This window comes from Mastacembelus armatus, chromosome 24, assembly GCF_900324485.2.
Source record: "Mastacembelus armatus chromosome 24, fMasArm1.2, whole genome shotgun sequence".
NCBI classification, from domain to species: Eukaryota; Metazoa; Chordata; class Actinopteri; order Synbranchiformes; family Mastacembelidae; genus Mastacembelus; species Mastacembelus armatus.
In genome coordinates, this window is record NC_046656.1 from 10,986,133 (window position 1) to 11,004,818 (window position 18,686).

At 40.3% G+C, this 18,686-nt stretch overlaps 1 protein-coding gene across 1 annotated transcript; it reads left to right on the forward strand.

Annotated features, from left to right (window-relative positions):
- Positions 1 to 1,604: 1,604 nt before the first annotated feature.
- Positions 1,605 to 15,401, forward strand: coq8aa (coenzyme Q8A, genome duplicate a). Its single transcript, XM_026318908.2, has 17 exons — positions 1,605 to 1,944; positions 4,803 to 4,902; positions 5,730 to 5,803; positions 5,956 to 6,197; positions 6,291 to 6,486; positions 6,600 to 6,666; positions 8,437 to 8,511; positions 8,961 to 9,089; positions 10,394 to 10,479; positions 10,712 to 10,852; positions 11,114 to 11,195; positions 11,441 to 11,534; positions 11,766 to 11,907; positions 12,177 to 12,284; positions 12,399 to 12,464; positions 12,641 to 12,727; positions 13,287 to 15,401. Exons 2-17 carry the CDS (start codon positions 4,809 to 4,811, stop codon positions 13,581 to 13,583), a joined length of 1,980 nt encoding a protein of 659 aa, XP_026174693.1. The 5' UTR covers positions 1,605 to 1,944; positions 4,803 to 4,808; the 3' UTR covers positions 13,584 to 15,401.
- The last annotated feature ends 3,285 nt before the right edge of the window (positions 15,402 to 18,686 follow it).

Genomic DNA, 18,686 nt, shown 5'->3' on the forward strand with positions numbered 1-18,686 from the left:
GATTTTTGTTGTTGTGGTTCTTTTGTGAGGTTTAGGGGTAAAGGTGCAGCACTAAATTTCCACACTTAGCACGATATGTGGCCACATAAGAGGTTCAGTGAATTTATTTACTCTGGGAAAACTTCTAACCGCACTTACATAACAGAATATCTTTACCAACACATGGGGCTGGGTGGATATGTGTTGTCACATCACTTACATTGCAGGGATATCACCTGAAAAAGCCAGTCAGGATCCAAATTATGATTATTGTATAAATTATTATGCACTACAAATGGATTTTAAGCCAAGCTTTTAATAGTTCTCTTTAATAATTATTGTAATAGTTCTCAAAAACATTTTTCATCAAATTTCTTCTGCTAATGTAATAATCTGAGAGTACAGTGTTGAATTGTCTTCATAACAACAACAGATGGCAGCATATTCACATTTAAATATAGAGGAGCATTTTATTTTCTATGGGTGGAATTTTTGTCTCTTACTAGCCTAATAAATTGCCTCAAATGCCATAAAATTCCATCAGCCATGAACGATGGCATTTAGAAAGTTGTACAAGTTTGGCAGCAGCACACTGGTGACGATAAGAAGAGAATAATAGAGAAACAGTGTGATGTACAAAAAGGACATGATCTTAATGAGAATGTTCCCACCTGTTATAATATTATAAAAAAAAAAATTAATAGTGTATCATTCTCTAATCGAATCACTTTCACTTATATGAAAATATTAACTGTAAAGTTAAAACGTACACATTGACATTAACTACAGTAATAAAATGCATTATTTATTACTATTTAGTGGCATGAAAATACTTTCTGGACAGCCTGCAGTATCCATTTTACTGTTACTCATTTTAATGAACGATTTGTGAACAAAAGTATTAAATAATAACATGCAGGCTTCAGGGACTGTATTGCACAAATATAAACTACATATATTGAAATCAGTGAGTCCTTGTTGTCCTTTTAGGTTTTAAAAGCCACCAGGTGTCGCTGTGCTCGCTTTGTTTGAAGCCCCGAAGCTTCGAGTCTTTTCTCCACAGAGAGAAAAGTTCCGAAGCTACAATAGGCTTTAATCACTAGTCATTACCATCTTTTCTTGGTCCCGTGAGCCTTGAGAAAATGAAAACTATTATCGGATTTATTCAGATAAGCTTTATAACGCAGCACAAAACTAGACCATGTTTTTCTTTCGTGGTGAGCCAATCAGGAGCCGCGTTTTAGCCTCACTTCCTGTCAACAGACAAGGACCAATAGGAACAGAGGATGAGCTGTGCAGAAGCGCAAGATCAGAGTCGTATGTAAATTGAGTTGAGAAGACAGCGTGGCGCATGTCTGTGTGCAAAGATAAGTGGAATTACCGCCCTATACATGGTGAAATGTTCTCACATTATATTTAAAGAACATTTAATAATTCCTGAGGGGAAAATGAAGGGATATTGGGTTAAACACATTATGAATTTCAGTACAAACAGGGCACATATTACATGTATTTGTACAAAAACATCACCTGCACCTTTAAAATGCACGTACAGCTCTGACAGCTAGTGCGAAGTGTTGTCGATAATGTGCACGTATTTCTTCCTACGTCTTCCCCTCATAGAGTGTCTATACGACAACTCCGATATGTCTGGGTTGCGTCAATACACCGCTCTGGCTGCTGCTGCGCCAAGTTGGTAAATAAGGTTTGACCTCGTGGTGCGCAGAGAAAGAGAGAGAGGGAGAGAGGAGAGAGGGGCAAACTGGATTAAAACGCTGCAGGCAGCAGCAGCAGCAGCAGCAGCAGCAGTGGAGGTGGTCGATCGACGCACAACATACAACCCCTCCTGCTACCGAACAGCGCCCTGAGAAAAAAGAAAACCGACGTGAATCTGTCCTTAGATTGTGACCGTTCGTCCGACTTGCCCGCCACAGTTAGCCTCGTCCGCTAACACGGCAGCTGCTGGTGAGTATCTAGCGCAGATTAGCATGCATTAACTAATAAACCTGTTTAGAAGTCTGATATCTTTCGGCTAGTCCTGTTACAGCCTCGACCTGGGACTGGTCGGACCATGAAACCCCTCGCAGCGTGCCTGCCCCTCTGCAAATGTAGTGCCGTGGCCACAGGCCTATGGGGAAGTTATGGACAGTGATTTTAAATGGGCTGTTTTCATTAGTTTATGTGTAACTCTCATAAAGTGATGTGAAACTGCAGCACCACACTACACTGAAGGTGTGTTTAAGACAGGCCATGTGTCAGAGTCGACTGACCTGTTTTCTGCAAACTTGTCAAATCCTACTGGAAACTAAAGGCTTTGCCCTGTGGCTCAAGTGAAACATGTTTGCTCTAATTTCACTTCACTTGGATAGTTCACTCTTTAGACATAAAAATGGTCTCGTCCTAAGAAAAATGTGGACAAATATTCTATATCTTAGTCTAGATCTCAGCAATTTGGGTCAATGGGTAAAATTTTGTCCAGAGACTGATAAAAGAAATTGTGGCACAGTAATGTTCAGTCTATTACTGTGAACCATTTCTCTTAAAATAAACATATATACCATCAACAGTTGTATATTTAGCCTGTGTGTTTGTACACACTCTGAGATATTGATTTTGCAGATAATTCATGATTAAGTGTCTGTCATGGTAAATATCCGTACAATAACAGACAAGATTATTCTTTTACAAAAACAATGTTAAGTGGGTAAGAAATCCTAACTTTTGTAGTCTCTGTCCAAACAGCTTGTGTAAATAAACGGGGACATAATATATAGGAATAGTGACATACTGACATACTGTGTCCTTACCTTACATGATACAGGACTCTTGATTTTAACACAGGTTTTATTTTCTAAGAGCTGTAATTAAATGAAAACCCAGGGTCTTTCCTTGTTTGTCATCTTGCTGGAATCATGATTTTCCTCACGTCTCCCTCTCTTTGTGGTGATGACGCTCCTGGTGTGGTTTCTCACCACTTCCCAGTATGCCGTGGAAACATTTTCCACTTTTGCCTCAGGATGAGTTGTCGAGGACACTGACGTGAGGCTGTCCAAAGGTGTACTGAGCAGCACTCGGGCTGTGCTGTCTGGCTATTTTCATAGCAGTGAGTCAACAGATTGAACAGAGACAGCAGTAGAGCCAAGACAACAGCTGCGGCTTAGGTGTGTTTGAGTATTTGCCATACAGCACCGTGTGTGTTTACAGTCAGTTTGTTTTCACAGAATATCTTGTAGTGACCTCTTACCCACTGGGAGTCACAACTGACCTTTTAGTTTTACTCATCCCTTCACTGGTTATTACATTTTAGCCTATAGTGGGACTGGACTCTCACGTCTTTCTAATAATGGAAATGCTTAAATTGACACACAGGAGTAAAGACACTTGTTTGCACCTAGAAAGGCCACAAGCCCACATCAACAAATGGGAAGTTGCGCAATCAGGTACATTTGGCAACAAACAGTAACTTCTCCACATCTCATTGGATCTGAGGTGAAGAACTGCACAGTGTACAGCACAAGATTAGGTATTTTACACAAATACACCCTGCAGCTCTCTGTACCATAATGTGTTGTCAGATTTTATTTAATCTAAATTTCCTCTCTAAACATTTAGCTTAAGATCTCTCAGCATTGTGAATTTCCCTTCACGGAGTAATAAAATTTATCTTATCTTGCAATATAAGGGTTGGGGGAAGTGTTGACCTAGCATTGTACAGCAGTCATATTTAGATTTAGTTAGATTATTGAAGTATTCCTGCAGTTAATAACTAATAATGCTCAGACATAAAAAATATCACACCACTTATGTGCATGTTTTCAAATGATCTACATGCACCTGTATTTATTGGCCATGTTTGTGTGTGCACCCATGCCTGGTCTTCAGTCAGCTGCCTAAAAACACAGAGCAACCCCGAAGAAGGACGGATGACCCATTTACTGACTCAGTGTGTATGCGTGCTGCTTTGCACATGCACACTAGAATATCGCTTAAACGCTTCCAGCAACAGCTTTCCCCATTAGCCTGAATCCTAGCTGAGCTGTGTTGAAGCATGTTGCCACACCCACACAACAGCACCTGTGTCACAGTAACCAACACACACAGACACACACTCACACTGCAGGTTGCAGCACAGAGGAATGTGGTGTATACTATGTTGTTTAGATAAGAATCAGAGATGAGAGGAAGGAGTTGCACTTGTATTTGTGTCCTTAATGGACCTTGAGTTATATTTGCAAGTGTTATCATGTTAAAGTTTATGCTTAATGTGTTATCATTTGTCTTAACTACCAGTAAAGGATTACCACCACTTTAACCCCAGTGTATTTTTTGTACCTAATGTACCTTTGGGTCTTATTAGAAAAACAATCTCGTAGCAATATCAGATGGAGAAAGACAAAGATTGACCATAAACCTTGTACACAAACCAAGCACTCGGACTCACATCGTGCACAGAAATAGTTGGAACGGGCAGCAGCCAACCAGTGTCAAGCTCCTCCCTGTTAGTATCCAGTGATATTTTCAGATCCAACCCTGGACAGCGAATGCATTTCTTCACACTGTGCATGAACACAGGGAATGAGGTCACAAGTATTTTTAGGCAAAGTCATCTCAAGATATGACAGCTGCACGTTTCTGTTTAGAGTGTGTAATGACGGCAAGTTTCTTCTTTCTCTGTATTGCTGCCATCTTTCCTGAATGATGACGTTAAACATTTAAATATGTCGTTGTGACAGATGTATCATAACTAATGTCGATTCTTCACTTAACATTTCTCTGTATTATGTCGTGTTTTCTCATTTTCCTGTTCTGTTTTCTGTCTTCAGTCAGTCATGTCAGGTGATATGATGCTCCTCATGCGAGGCTTGGCTAAGCTCAGCCAGGCGGTTGTAGAGTGTCAGGCCGGTGTCCTACGCACTGGACCTGGTAAGTTTAGTGAAATCTACCAGGAAGTTAAAATGATTAATACATTATTGTTTATTAAAATTTTAAAGCAGTGTTACCCTGCTAGATTAAAACTAGTAGGTTGTTAATTCCTATCTACCGTATTTTCTGGACTATATGTGGCACAATTTTTACTCATCTTACTTGTAGTGCGACTTATATAGTGAAGCGACTTACATGTGTATGTTTACTGTCAATTTGTCGAGTGGTCACTAGTGTTAGATGGCACTCTTGACTCTTGTTTAACGTTACTTGACACAGATGAATGAATGTCATAATGCACTTCAGCTTGTTGTTATTCTTCATAGGCTAATTTAGAATATAATTAGAAATGTGACTTATACATGTTTTTTTTTTTCTTTCTGTTCAACAAGGGTGTTTTTGCTAAAAATGACTGATATTCCGTTGCGACTTATAGTCTGGAAAATACGATAACATACTAACTTGTAGCTAACTTTAACACTGTTTGAAATGTAATGTTAGCAAAATGCTAGGAGCCACAGTGAGCCATGATAATCATATGATAATATAGTTTCTATCTTATAGCTATGCAAAAATAAAAGACGTGAAATCAAAATGTCAGTGTCACATCCCACTTGTGTTTTAAAGGAGCTGCTAAGCCATTGTTAAGTACTCTTCATAGAAATGGAAATACAACATTGGTTTCCTCATTAGTGGGATTTCCTACAATAGTACATATCTATCAAGATTTTAAATAAAGTTAGCAATATTTTTATTGCCAGGCATTTGTGGGCTCAGCAAAGACCCAATAAAACTATTAATTGGCTTCTTTGGTGTTTGTAATCCAGGAGTTGGTGCTGCTGTCCAAAGTGTTCAGTCGGCTGCAGAGCAAGGTCTCTCTGCTGCCATGATGAAGATAGAGGTGTGTATCTGTAAATACTACTGTGTGAATTGGTACCATAGAGCATTGGGGCATTTCTTTGTATTGGTGAAGAACTGCATATTGCATTGACAGATGAGATAAGTGTGAGTTTGACTTGAGTAAAAGTGCATTTGCATCCATATCTGTTGCAGGAGCTGTCTGGTCAGCAGAAAACCTCTTCTTCAGAGTCAGAATTTTCTCAGGATGATGGTGTGTTCACTTCTTCAGAGTTCAAGGAGGAAGGTATGGACTTCACAGCGGATCACTCAGGAATTAGTGCTGATGCAGCAGCTGGGGCAAGCCATGTCAGTGGGAATAAATCTATTTTTGATGGATACAAAGATCCCAGCAAACAGTTTAGTGGACACACCAGATCTTACCACCACTATGCCAGGTATAAAAAATCTCATTCAGTTGCACTGTAGAATATGCAAGTTTTTGCTGCTATTTGGTGGATAGAGGTAATCACTTCTGCTTTGTATGGCAGACATGTCATTGGACACCACCGTCTCTACAACCACAGTCTGAACAGGCATGTGTGGAGACAGCTATACTGTCAACATCCAGCCAGTGAGCTCAGGCGCTACCATCAGGACCCATCCACAGTCGGGGGCCTGACGGCCGAAGACATCGAGAAGGCACGGCAAAGCAAGAGTGCTGAGATCAAACCACACAAACAGATGGTAATCACTGTTCCTCAACACCCGTGCATACAGACATCGATGGAAACATGTACGTTACCAAAAAAACCAAAAAGAATTTTTAAAAATTGCTTTTAATGTTCTGTTGTCTTTAGTTGAGTGACAGAGCCAGAGAGAGGAAAGTGCCAGTGACTCGACTTGGCAGACTAGCCAACTTTGGAGGTACGAATAACACATTGTTATCGTGTCTGTCTGTTATATTCTATGTTAAATTCTCCAAATGTGACTTGAACATACTCATCAATACTAACACCTACATAAATACAGCACACAGGAATGTAAATAACGTGTGTGTTAAGTGTCAGACCCTGGTGCTGCACTCAAATTCTGTCCGGGGTTATGGAAGTTTATGGGCTCAACTGTAAACAAACACTGGCAGAATTTAGGTCAAGGGCTTTTTTTTTTGTGAACCTGTGTTCTTGTCCTGAGAAACACACCTTAGTTGTCAGGATGTTTTTCCAGCGATAAGCTTATTAAAGAGCTGTAATATTTACACAAGCAAAGTGAAAAGCTCACTCCTCAGATGCCATCATAGCTTGTAGGTCAGCAGCTTGTAGCTTCGTTTCAGGCAGATGATGGATAAATCAAGTGAAGTGGTGGAGAACGCAAATTGTGTAGAAAACTAAATCCAGTCTTGGATCAGTTGTCAACACAAACCGATGCTTAAGGTTTTACTTGAAGCTCCTTCTCAACAACATAACAGAGGCCACATTGAGACACAACAGTCAGAGCTGAGTTGGTTCGGCATGTTGACAGTGTTAACATTTAGAAGGTGACAAAAAAGGGAGTGGAGGTGGTGAAGGAACATGGAACATGGCCTATCCTTCACTCTCCTCAAACACAGTTATTTTTTGTCCTGTCTTTGTGCCCTCAGCTGTAAGAATTGTAGGTTTAGGCTGTTTAGGGTGGTAACAAGCAGCAATGTGGTTCATAGCATCATGAATCTATTGGTTTCTTGGGATTACAGCACCCTCACCTTGCTTTTCACTACTTTATGGTTTGCTGGGGTCTGTGAGGGAACAGGAATATATATTTCAGATTTTCTGTTTTTGAATACCAAATAACAGAACACCATGGCAGACGTTCTGTAAACACACAGGTGTCCTATAACACAAATGATGGACAAACACTTGGTGCTTGCTCTGTGGTGCTGCAGGAAATGTAACTCTGATTGGGAGTTGCACACACTGAGATTCTACAAATGTACTACAACCAAACACTGACATGATGCTGGCTCATGTGCTGTGCTTTTACGTGTTACACTTTAAACTTCTGTGCATTTTAAATCCCATCTGAATCAGCAAAGCAAACACACATTTTTATACTTGTTCTTGGCCAACCTGTAAAGCGGATGACCAAAGATTTTTGAGAAATGCTCAGGCAATTTGTATATAACACGCTGATGTATATTGTGTCCTGATTTGTCTGTCTTCCACTGCATCTCAGATCTGTTGCTTCAGAGGTAGCTAGCTGACTGATTATGTAATCCTGCATTATGTAAGGTGGAGGCTTGGCTTTAAAGGGCCTCTGGTAAAAACAACCACCAACTTGTGCAGTCTTGCTTTTTCTTTTTATTATCTGCCAAAATACTTAAGCCTCTGAAATATTTCATTGTCAGCCTAACTGATTTATGTTTAGCTTGATCATTTTCTATATGCGTGCACGTGCAGATGTTACACTTCTGTTGTTGCACAGTCCTCATTTGATCAAAGTGCTTAGCTGCCTGTGTTAGTTTCACATTTTATCTTGCATGCGTTATTTTGATCATGATTTGAAGAGGCGACAGATATAGTCATAAAGCCACTTGTTACGTAATGTTTTTATTATGTTCTGTTACATGCTGAGCACACAGATGTGTTGGTATTTGTTTGTATAGAAAACTGGTCCACTCTGATTGTGTTTTTATTCTGGTCCTGTTTGTGTTTCCACCAGGTCTGGCTGTTGGTTTGGGTCTTGGAGCCCTTGCAGAAGTTGCCAAGAAGACCATCAGACACAATGGAGCAGCAGGTAACACACAAACACACACTAGGTCTCACACAGCGAATCGACAGCAGCAATGTTTGTGTCTCCATTTTTATTCTTAAAATATTTCACAATATTCAATTGAGATATACAAGTACAATAATCTGACTAATGCGCTCGTACCCAGAGCACAGTTGTTTCTGTTCACCTATGGTTCACACTAGGAACATAGAGATTTGCAAGTGCCATCCTGTTGAACAGGACCAGTGTAAAAAAGCCATTTGTTTTCAGTACTCTTTACTGAAAACCTTGCAAAAACACACTACCTGGTGACCTACTGGCACATTAACACAGTAACATGTTCGCACACACATGGGCATATTGCTTATTAGCCTGAACCTAAACCTGTTGATTGATGGCTTCACCTGTTCATAAGCAAGGGGTCACAGTATATGAGCAGGTATAACCAGTCTTCCCTTTTTGTTCTGCTGCAGCTGAAAATAAGAAGTCAGTTCTGGAGTCGAGCCCCTTTCTGTCTGAGGCCAATGCTGAACGCATTGTCAGAACCCTCTGCAAAGTCAGAGGAGCTGCATTAAAACTGGGACAAATGCTGAGCATTCAAGGTGAGCAACAAGCATAGAAAAGGTAAAGAGTGTGGAGGGAAAATAGAGGGAAACTAAAGTGAGAGTTAAAAGGTGTTCATATTGTAATGTATTATTCCTGTCCTGTCCAGTACACTTCAGTACTTGATAACTGGGCATTTGACACTTCTTAAATTTTTATATGCTCTGTCAGAATTGAGAGTTTAGCATCGAGCACTGTTACTGCTCATAGACACAAGCATACAAATATCACAAGCAAACAGCAGGTTACCGTGAAAGGGTAATCCCCATTTGTGTTGATACACCACACCACAGATTATACAACAGTAAAGACTGGAAGGCCAGTGGCAGTAAACATCCAGGCACAGAGTTAGTGTAGCCGGGTCGGATAACGCCAGTAAACACATCATTAATTTTGTTTATCCGTCCTGCCCACACTGTCTGACCTTGACCTGTGATTTCTGGCCTTTGGTGTTCATGTTGCTTGGAATATGTTGATACAGACAGACAAAACAGTGCAATAAATGTAATAAACTACAAATACGGTAGTGGGACAGAAAAGGGCTATTGGCTACCTGATGTTTGCTAATCAGGTTTCAGCACAGAGGACTGACCTTGTGGGCACGTGTGTGTTTATTTGCAGAACTGGCAGAGCTTTGCTTTAGCTCTGCAGCCATGAAAAGTTGATTGTTAAATTACAGACAAAAAGGTCACAGTAAGTCCTCTGTAGTTGGCCACACGCAATCAGTGCTTTTTCCTACTGAGAATGAAAAGTTTGAAAAACAGTTAATTACAATCTAACTGGAATCGAGTAAATGTGGAGGGTAAAAATTGCTGCAGGGCTTTGCCTACTGCTGACATTTATCTGTCATGGCAGCTGTAGCTGGATGCTTGAGTGTCCAACCATTGTACCCTTTGGCAAAAGTTTAAAAATAGCATCAACCTTGAGGTGTCTGAAACAATTTTAACACTGACCATACATTTTGGGACACTGATTCATTATATTATGAGTCAGCCAAAATCAATCCTAACAATTGCAAAGCAGAATTAGCTTTTATGGGAGAGAAATTAAACCTCAGATCTCAGTAATTTCACTTGACTTCACACTGACTCTCTAGATTAAATAGGTTAAGTCTAAGTTGAATAATGATATTTTAGGTGGGGAAAATGTACCCGGGCAGTGCAAATGGTCAGACATTTGCTGTAAACTCTGCATCTTTGTGTTCAAACTTAGCCTTTTGCTACAGGGAAGCCTTCTGACCTTTGCCCCCAGGCCTGCATTTCCATCCCGTTTGGATAAACCCAAATGTCTTAATGTGTTTCAGATGATGCATTCATTAACCCTCAGCTTGCCAAGATCTTTGAACGTGTAAGACAGAGTGCAGACTTCATGCCAATCAAACAAATGACTGTAAGTGTATTTTTTTTTTCTTTTACATTACATGGATATTGCAGATTTTTAACTGATAATATAACAAATGTAACAGTGTTGTTATAACAAAACTTTAAACTCAAAGAGTTGGGAAAAAAAAAAGGATACTAAAAATGTGGACCATCTGCAATAGTTTCAGCTGTTTGTGTGTGTGTGTGTGTGTGTGTGTGTGTGTGTGTGTGTGTGTGTGTGTGTGTGTGTGTGTGTGTAGAAAGCTTTGAACAGTGACTTGGGTCCAAACTGGAGAGACAAGCTGGAATCGTTTGAGGAGCGTCCGTTTGCAGCAGCATCCATCGGCCAAGTACACCTGGCGAGGATGAAGGACGGCAGAGAGGTGGCCATGAAAATACAGGTAGGTTGTAAACGTGTAGGTGATGTTATTATCATTATCACTCTATTAATAGTAGCTGGATTGGGTAACACTTTAATAAAAGTAACCATTGGATTACTTCTAAACATGGTGCAGAGACACTGCGTATTTCCAAGTGAAATTCTAAATATAGAAACAGCAGAAATGTTGATCACATCAAAGTTGGTCTGTATTTCCACAAATTTAATCATCACATTAAAATGAAAAATGAATTTACTTTTTCCTCTGTGTGTCTGGCCTCAGTATCCTGGTGTGGCACAGAGCATCAACAGTGACGTCAACAACCTGATGACTGTGCTGAATATGAGCAATGCCCTGCCTGAAGGTATACACTCAGATTTACAGTCACCTGCATGTGAACACGTCACAGACAGCACATACAGAGACACTGCTTGTTTGTTCCTGTGCATTTAGTTCTGTTTTCATTTATATGTTCCTCTCCGTCTTCATCTGTCTCCTCGTACACGTCTCTAACGTCGTCCACCTGTTTCTTTGAGTTGCAGTCTAAAATCGTATTGTCCTCTAATAGCTTCTCTTGTTCTCTCCCCTTTGTATCTTTGTGTCTCCTAGGCCTTTTTCCAGAACATCTGATCGACGTAATGAGAAAGGAGCTCGCACTCGAGTGCGACTACATCAGAGAAGCCCAGTGTGCAAAGAAATTCAGGTATTATGCAGTAAATATTGAAATATCTAATTAGATTTGTCGTACAATCAAACATACCTACAAGTCTGTAGTTGGTGTATTCCATTCTCATTAAAGTTTCATCTCTTTGGTTTGAGGTCAGAACAACTGAAAACTACCAGCTAACTATATGTAGATTTAAAACTCTGTATGGACTGTGTGTCTGCTTAACCTGGAATTATGTGTCTTTCTGTCTGCACGTGTCTGACTCAGGGAGCTATTGAAAGACGACCCGTTCTTCTATGTACCAGAGGTAATAGAGGAGCTGAGCAGCAGCCATGTCCTGACCACAGAGCTTGTCCCTGGTTTTCCTCTGGACAAGGCCGAGGGCCTCACACAGGAGCTGAAGAATGAGGTACAGCTGACAAAGAAGGGGATCGATAGATATTTTGTTGACTAATGTGGAGCAGCTTGGTTAATGTTCAGAGAGATATGTGTGAGAGATAGACGGACAGATAGAACTAGTTTCTTTCTGATCAATAACTTTGGATGGATCTGTAGTAGCTGAAATGGTGCAATAACCTTAACTGGCAGGACCCAGCAGGGCATTAAAGCACACAGAAGTGAATATAATATGTAATTCTTTCATCAGTGAAAGAATCTATGTCTTTGTTTCTGTCTCAGATCTGTCAGAACATCTTGTTCTTGTGCCTCAGAGAACTGTTTGAGTTCAGATACATGCAGACTGATCCAAACTGGTCTAACTTCTTCTATGATCCACAGACACACAGGGTGAGTCTGTCTACACCCTAAAAAAAAATGCTAAAGTTACTTCTGTTCTTATAGCAACTCGGCTGTTACAGTGAGATGTGAGAGTAATAAAACATGTAATCATTGTCTCTGTAGGTGGCGCTGTTGGACTTTGGAGCCACTAGAGGGTTTGATCAGAGTTTCACTGATGTCTATATAGAGGTAAGACCGGACAGCCTCATTCCCACACTTCATATTTGTGGTGGTTTATGTTTTAATGTGGCTGGACAACAAGTCAAAGTACAAGCTTTAAGGATTTTATTTTTAATGATGATTAGTGTGGTTTGGAGAAAACACAGGAGAGATTAAGTGAATGTATGACCTGTTTGTAATTGCAGATAATCCGTTCGGCTGCAGAGGGCGACAGAGAGGGAGTTCTGAAGAAATCCATCGAGATGAAGTTCCTGACTGGATATGAGTCCAAGGTAATTATGTCTTTTTCTGTCTTTGTGTCTGCTTTACATCACAAAGCACTGCTGTATTTTTTTTTTTTTCTCTCTTCTTGTACTTAGGTTATCATTTGCTAAAAAAAGAGAAAAAGTCTTGGGACACTGGTTAAAGGAATAGTCCATCACTTTTCAAGTAATTAAGACTATATTCACGTATCTTTATGTATATAAAGGTCTCAGTCATTGTCATTTCTCCTGCTCTCCACACTGACCCTGAATGTTTCCATTCAGAACATCAGCGTGCTGTGACAAGTGAAGGACAAACAGCAAAACATTTGTTCTGTACAAAAACTCACTGCAAAGTTTGCCTGAAACTCAAACACAGCTTCTCTCGAAAGAAGCAAAAGTAGCAAAGGGAAGATGTAGACTTAGGAGCTGACTGGCAGTCCGTGTCTCATATTAAGTCTCACTTTGCTGATGACTGTCATAATCATGTATGAGGTTTCTCTTCTTAATTTTTCAAAGTGACACCTGTCAGTATAGAAATTGTTTGTCGATTGTGCCTGAGTTTGAGTTTTTCTCTCCCTACATCCAGACAATGGTGAACGCACACGTGGATGCGGTGATGATCCTCGGCGAGGCCTTTGCCTCCAAGGAGACCTTTGACTTTGGCTGCCAGTCCACCACCGAGAGAATCCACAACCTCATCCCCGTGATGCTCAAACACCGGCTCACCCCACCTCCTGAGGAGACCTACTCCCTTCACCGCAAAATGGGCGGCTCGTTCCTTATCTGCGCCCGGTTGAACGCAAAGCTGCAGTGTAAGGAGATGTTCCACGATGCCTATCAGAAGTACTGGGAAGGCCGCACACCCCCCTCTCTCTCAGCCTAAGCCAATCTCAAGTGTTTGTCAGGTGTTCTGATGGACAGATCGTGGGGCCAATAGCAAAACGGCTGTCGGTAAGGTGGTTGGGGTGTGAAGACAGAACTACAGAGTGGAGACCATGCTATCAACCCTTAACTGGTCACTGTGCACCAGCCCCCCCCCCCCCCCCCCCCCCCCATTTTCGGCAACCCACTACAGTGAAGGTTTGAAAGGCACTTACATATTTACCACTGTTTCTTAGTTTGAAAGGGAGCATCAACATGGCATCTGGACTGCTTTAAGGCCAAACACCTACATTTATATGGCCCTGAGAGCACAGACTGAAAAGAGATGGGAGTTGTAAGTAAAGAGAGAGACACAGCTTTGTTTAGGTGTAAAATGAATGTGAAAAGGTTGGAAATTTATCTCCAGTGTTTTCAAGATGATTCTTTTGTGCTTTTTTTTGTTTTATATTGCTGTGTATTGTTAAACTTTTGGAAAATCATACCAATTGTCTGGTTTGCCACCTGCCACCAGAAATTGTGGTAACTGTACTAAGAAATAGGACTGTCCTTTTACTGCAAAGCCACAATTAGGAAATTAAAGGTGTTAATACAGTTTATGGGCAGTTTGAGTCACAACATTGACCAGGACCAACTTGTCTGGGTCACAGATATTTCTGCTACTTTTATTTTTCAGACATTTATAGGAGACCAACAGTCTGGGCTTGGTCTAAATTTAGTAATGTAAATGTAGGAATTGTAATAAAAAAAAATAAAGTAGTATAGAGACAGATTCAGTGTTCAAGTTAAGATGATGCTAAATGATCAAGTTAAGGTTAATTTTACCATTTCTAGAAGATGTGACGAACTGGAATTTGCCAGCATTTACGCACATGGAGGTCTGACTTTCAACTCATATGTAGTATACAATATTTTCTGTATCATTGTAGCTGTCCACGTTATCACAGAGCTGAATGATGCTGTTAATCTAATTTTAGTAAATGTTTATAGCTTTTAGGTTTTTGTGGACATACAGTTGATACGAACTATTGGTCTGTTTCAAATTGCATCCAGGACCTGTATGTTTTAATGAACCTCAGGTTAAGGCATTTTTCTACTCAGTTTGTGTCGTGGGGGGAGAGTCTGCAGAGCTCCTGCTAAAGAGGTTTCTCCTTTTCTGTCTTTTTAGGAGTTCTCTGTTGATTTCTGCCCAAGTGGGGATTTATTTTTGAATTCCAGTTGATAACTAACACAAATGTTAAGAGTTATGGCTCAGAATTTTAATTCTGTCCAACATAACTCGGATTCAGTTCTTTTAGTACCAAAGCATGATTCTTTATTCATCTCTGAGCAGGAGGTTGTTTAAAATTTAAAAAAAAAAAAAAAAAAAAAAAATCTCTGGAGAAGATAACGTCTGACATAAGACTGTGCACAACTCATATTAGCACTGGGGCTGTGCTTAGTCATGAATGTTAACGAACTACCGGGATGGAAGAGGCTCATCCTGATATCTCACAAGCTCAGCTCGTGGGCTCACTTTGCTTCCACGAGTCGGTAATCTCTCCACGCCTTCTCGGGTGTGAAATCCACCATCACCTGGCTGGTGTGTGACTGTGAAAGTTCTCTGTACTCTGCTGTGTGAATACAGTTATAATGGGCTCTGGTGTGAAGCTGAAAAAAAGGTGCCTGTAGTTTTCAGTTGAAGGTTTTTAGCTAGAAACCTAGACTTTATATTTCATATCAAGTGAAAAGTTGGTTTAAATTTTCTAATAAAATACATTCTTAACTGAAAATTGTGATAATGATACTGTATGGACAGAGTAAATGTTTGATCTACCTTTTATGAGGTGACTGTGTGATTTTTGTGTGTGTTCTCGATACTTTCAGCCCATTTGAGACGACTGTCTTTTCTAAGACACATCAAATTGTCAGGTTTAACAGATTTCAGTGTATTTTGAACCCTCATTTTGTCCCAGTGTCCCACCTGTAGGTTAAGAGGTTGCAAAGTGTGTTTAGAAAAAAAAAGTGAAAATACAATACAGAGAGACAGAGGTTGTCTTCCTTATTTAGTATTGTCTTGGCCAGTGGTGGAGAAACTGGCACAGAGCCTGGGAAATGAGCACACACACACACACACACACAGGCAAACACTCAAAAAAAGCACACATACACAATGCGATATCTGGCCAAGTGAATCATGCTGATACTCATGCACACAGGAAATCCAGCAGGCATACATGAGTGCCTGTAGACAGACACGTAGACATGCTCTTCCAGTATGAGTCCTCCTCCTTATGATACTTCTAATACTGTGTACACATTTTTATTTTCTACAGTAATCCAGACCTGTTTTCAGTATTACATGGCATGTTGTAATGCACCTCTGTGTACAGGATGTGGCGCTGTTGTGTTTACAAGAAGTCACTAGCAGGTCACTACCAGTATTTTAGGAACACCTCCAGCAGTTCCTGAAATACTGACATCACCCCAGTAAAAAAAACCATAACCAACCTGAAGTCATCCAGAAAATGACACGGCACGTTTTATTTCTGCTTTACTAGACGATGTCCTGTAAGCAATACCGATGAGGTGCTTGTAGACTGATAAATCATTTTGACTGTAGTGTGTAAGCAACCAGAGCTTGATAAGTTCATTTGTGTACTCACATAACCAAATCATTTCAGGGTGAAACCATGTACTGGGAGAGAGAATAAGCTAATTAAAGAAAATGGCCTTGTTAAGTTGCTGCCAGTCTCTAGGATTTATGAAGTATATTTTAATCTACTAGGGTTTTATATTCTTACAGATGCATAGAAGTGCCAAAGAGCTTTGTGCAATTTCATTAATTCCAGTCAGATGCCATCTGTTTTCCCAGAATACATTTTCTAAAATGATATTGTAGAAACTGCATTTCCCAGCCAGGTCTCTGATTGAGACTGCCCTCAGAATATCTTAACCACAAGGTCAAGACCCAAGATAGTTAGAAGGCCAATTTCATGCAAATGTTTTGTGATTATATAAAAAAAAAAAAAACAACTGGTTGGTTTTCGGATGGGGTTGCACACGACTGGTTGACTTTAATCTAGTTCGTGCCTGTGGCGGAAAAGGGTTTCTAACCAGTATTGTCACTGTGCTACATCTCTGTGACCTCGATGTGTTTTGACATTGCAACTTGCTGAGCTGAGATGGAAACAACTCAACTGTAGTTGTGTTTACATTGAGGAGAGGAGGGTGGGAGTGATGATGTGCACCTAGTTGTCCCGTCAGAAAGAGCGGTGAGAAATCCTTATTTGGTGAGAGAGGACAATCCACACATCTGGGCACAATCCTTAAAGGCAAACACTCTTGCAGCTCTAACTTTTGCAGCTTTTTTCAGTGTGACTTGCATCTTTTTTATTCTCATCACCAGTGCCTGTGCAGATGGTTAATGCAACTGGATTTAATATTGCCATGGAAACACATTTAATATTGTTTTATTGTGGAGTTCTCAAAAAGTGACACTTGTCCATTTGGGTGCTAGTCAGTATGATCCGGTTTATTTGACAGTCACCATTTTATTTCTTTTACTAATTTTAGATTTCTATTAATTCTGCTGATTGTAAGTGAAAGATACTGTGTTGGCTCCTGTGCAGCAGGTCCCTCAAACCTGTAGCTGAGGTACAGTGTCAAGTCACAGGCACGTGTGTACATGTGCACTTGTTTTAATGTATTTAAATGTGCTTAAATTACTACATAATAAACATAAGAACCACTTTCACGAGTGAAAATAAGATGTTGACACTGGCCAGCAGAGGGTGGGGGTATTTTAGTAAATATGATCTGGGTCTGGGCTACAGCGCCATCTGCCTGCAGTTCAACTACTTTCAAGTCGTGAAAACGCAGGGAAATGGTCTTTTCTGCCTGTGGTCTCTGGATTATTGCAGTCAATATATGAGCGGAGCTTTTACTGTGAAAATCTGAAGCCATGTCCGTTTTGATGATTTTTATTTGAAGATAGAAAAACAAAAACACATCATGTGTACGTCATTAAAAAAATAGTTCTTCATTCAAAACTTCAAGTCTAATTAAAGAAAAAGGACGATTTTCTTATTTGTTTCTTGTATTTTAAAGTAAAAATGAGAAAATGAGGTTGAACGGTTTTACCCATTGAGACACATTTCTCATTGCCTTGAAGCTTTTCACCAATTTGAATGTCAGAAAGTGTTTTTGTATCATAGCACAAAATAAGTGGGGCAACATCCGGTGATGTGAATGTCAAACCGCGCATGCGCAGACCTGGCACGTGAGTTGAAACACGCCGCTCAGTTTGGCTGGTGTTTATTAGTTTGTAGACAACAATGGAGCTGCACGACAGAGACGGAGATAAACCAGGCTCTGGATCCACAGACTTTACAGTGAGTGCACGAAATGCATCGCTTTGTTTTACTCTTACTATGACATCTGTGGAAGAATCACAAAAACAGAAATCCACGGCCTTGTGCTGGGGTTACTCTGATAGTTTTTAAATGAGAACTTAGTCTCAAAAACAAAGTGTCAATCATTTAATTCGGAGAAAGTTTGGAAAAAAAAGGAAATATGCAAAAATCTCAAAGCTGCTACACCTGCCACACCACTGGCAGCGTCCACGTGTCATGGTCTGCAGGGAGCTCCTCATCAGCAAGAGCCATGTTTATTCATGAGTCAGACGTGAATTCACACATCATTTATTTACATGCAGATTTGCACACATGGACACTGTACCTGCGAGTGTAAGTGCTACTCTGTGGCTGCTGAGCATCTTGAGACTACACTGTTGTTTGGATCCTCAGGGGTAAACAGTCTGAAATGTCTGAGCCTCAGGGGATCAGTCCTGCTGGGACACGGCAGTGACCTCCCAGCAGACCTTGATCAGGGCATTAACCTGCTGCTCTAGTTTAAATTGTGAACAGAGCTCAGGTATGAACATGGGAGGTTGTTCAGCACCAGAAGATTTTTCTTGATATTAAACTGAATGTACCTATTGATACCGACCAATATTAAATAAAAAAAAAAAAAAACATGCACCGGTCTGTAACACGTGTTCAACAGTACTTTTTTTTAATTGCAGTATTTCATAACACTCACCTCAAATGGCTTAAAGTAAGAACAA

What these genes read in the sequence shown, in the direction of transcription:
- coq8aa (XM_026318908.2), top strand. Translation starts at nt 4,809, where the DNA reads ATGTCAGGTGATATGATGCTCCTCATGCGAGGCTTGGCTAAGCTCAGC. An exon ending in TGCCAATCAAACAAATGACT is followed by an intron (nt 10,480 to 10,711) that starts GTAAGTGTATTT and finishes GTGTGTGTGTAG; the next exon opens with AAAGCTTTGAACAGTGACTT. An exon ending in AGGTGGCCATGAAAATACAG is followed by an intron (nt 10,853 to 11,113) that starts GTAGGTTGTAAA and finishes GTCTGGCCTCAG; the next exon opens with TATCCTGGTGTGGCACAGAG.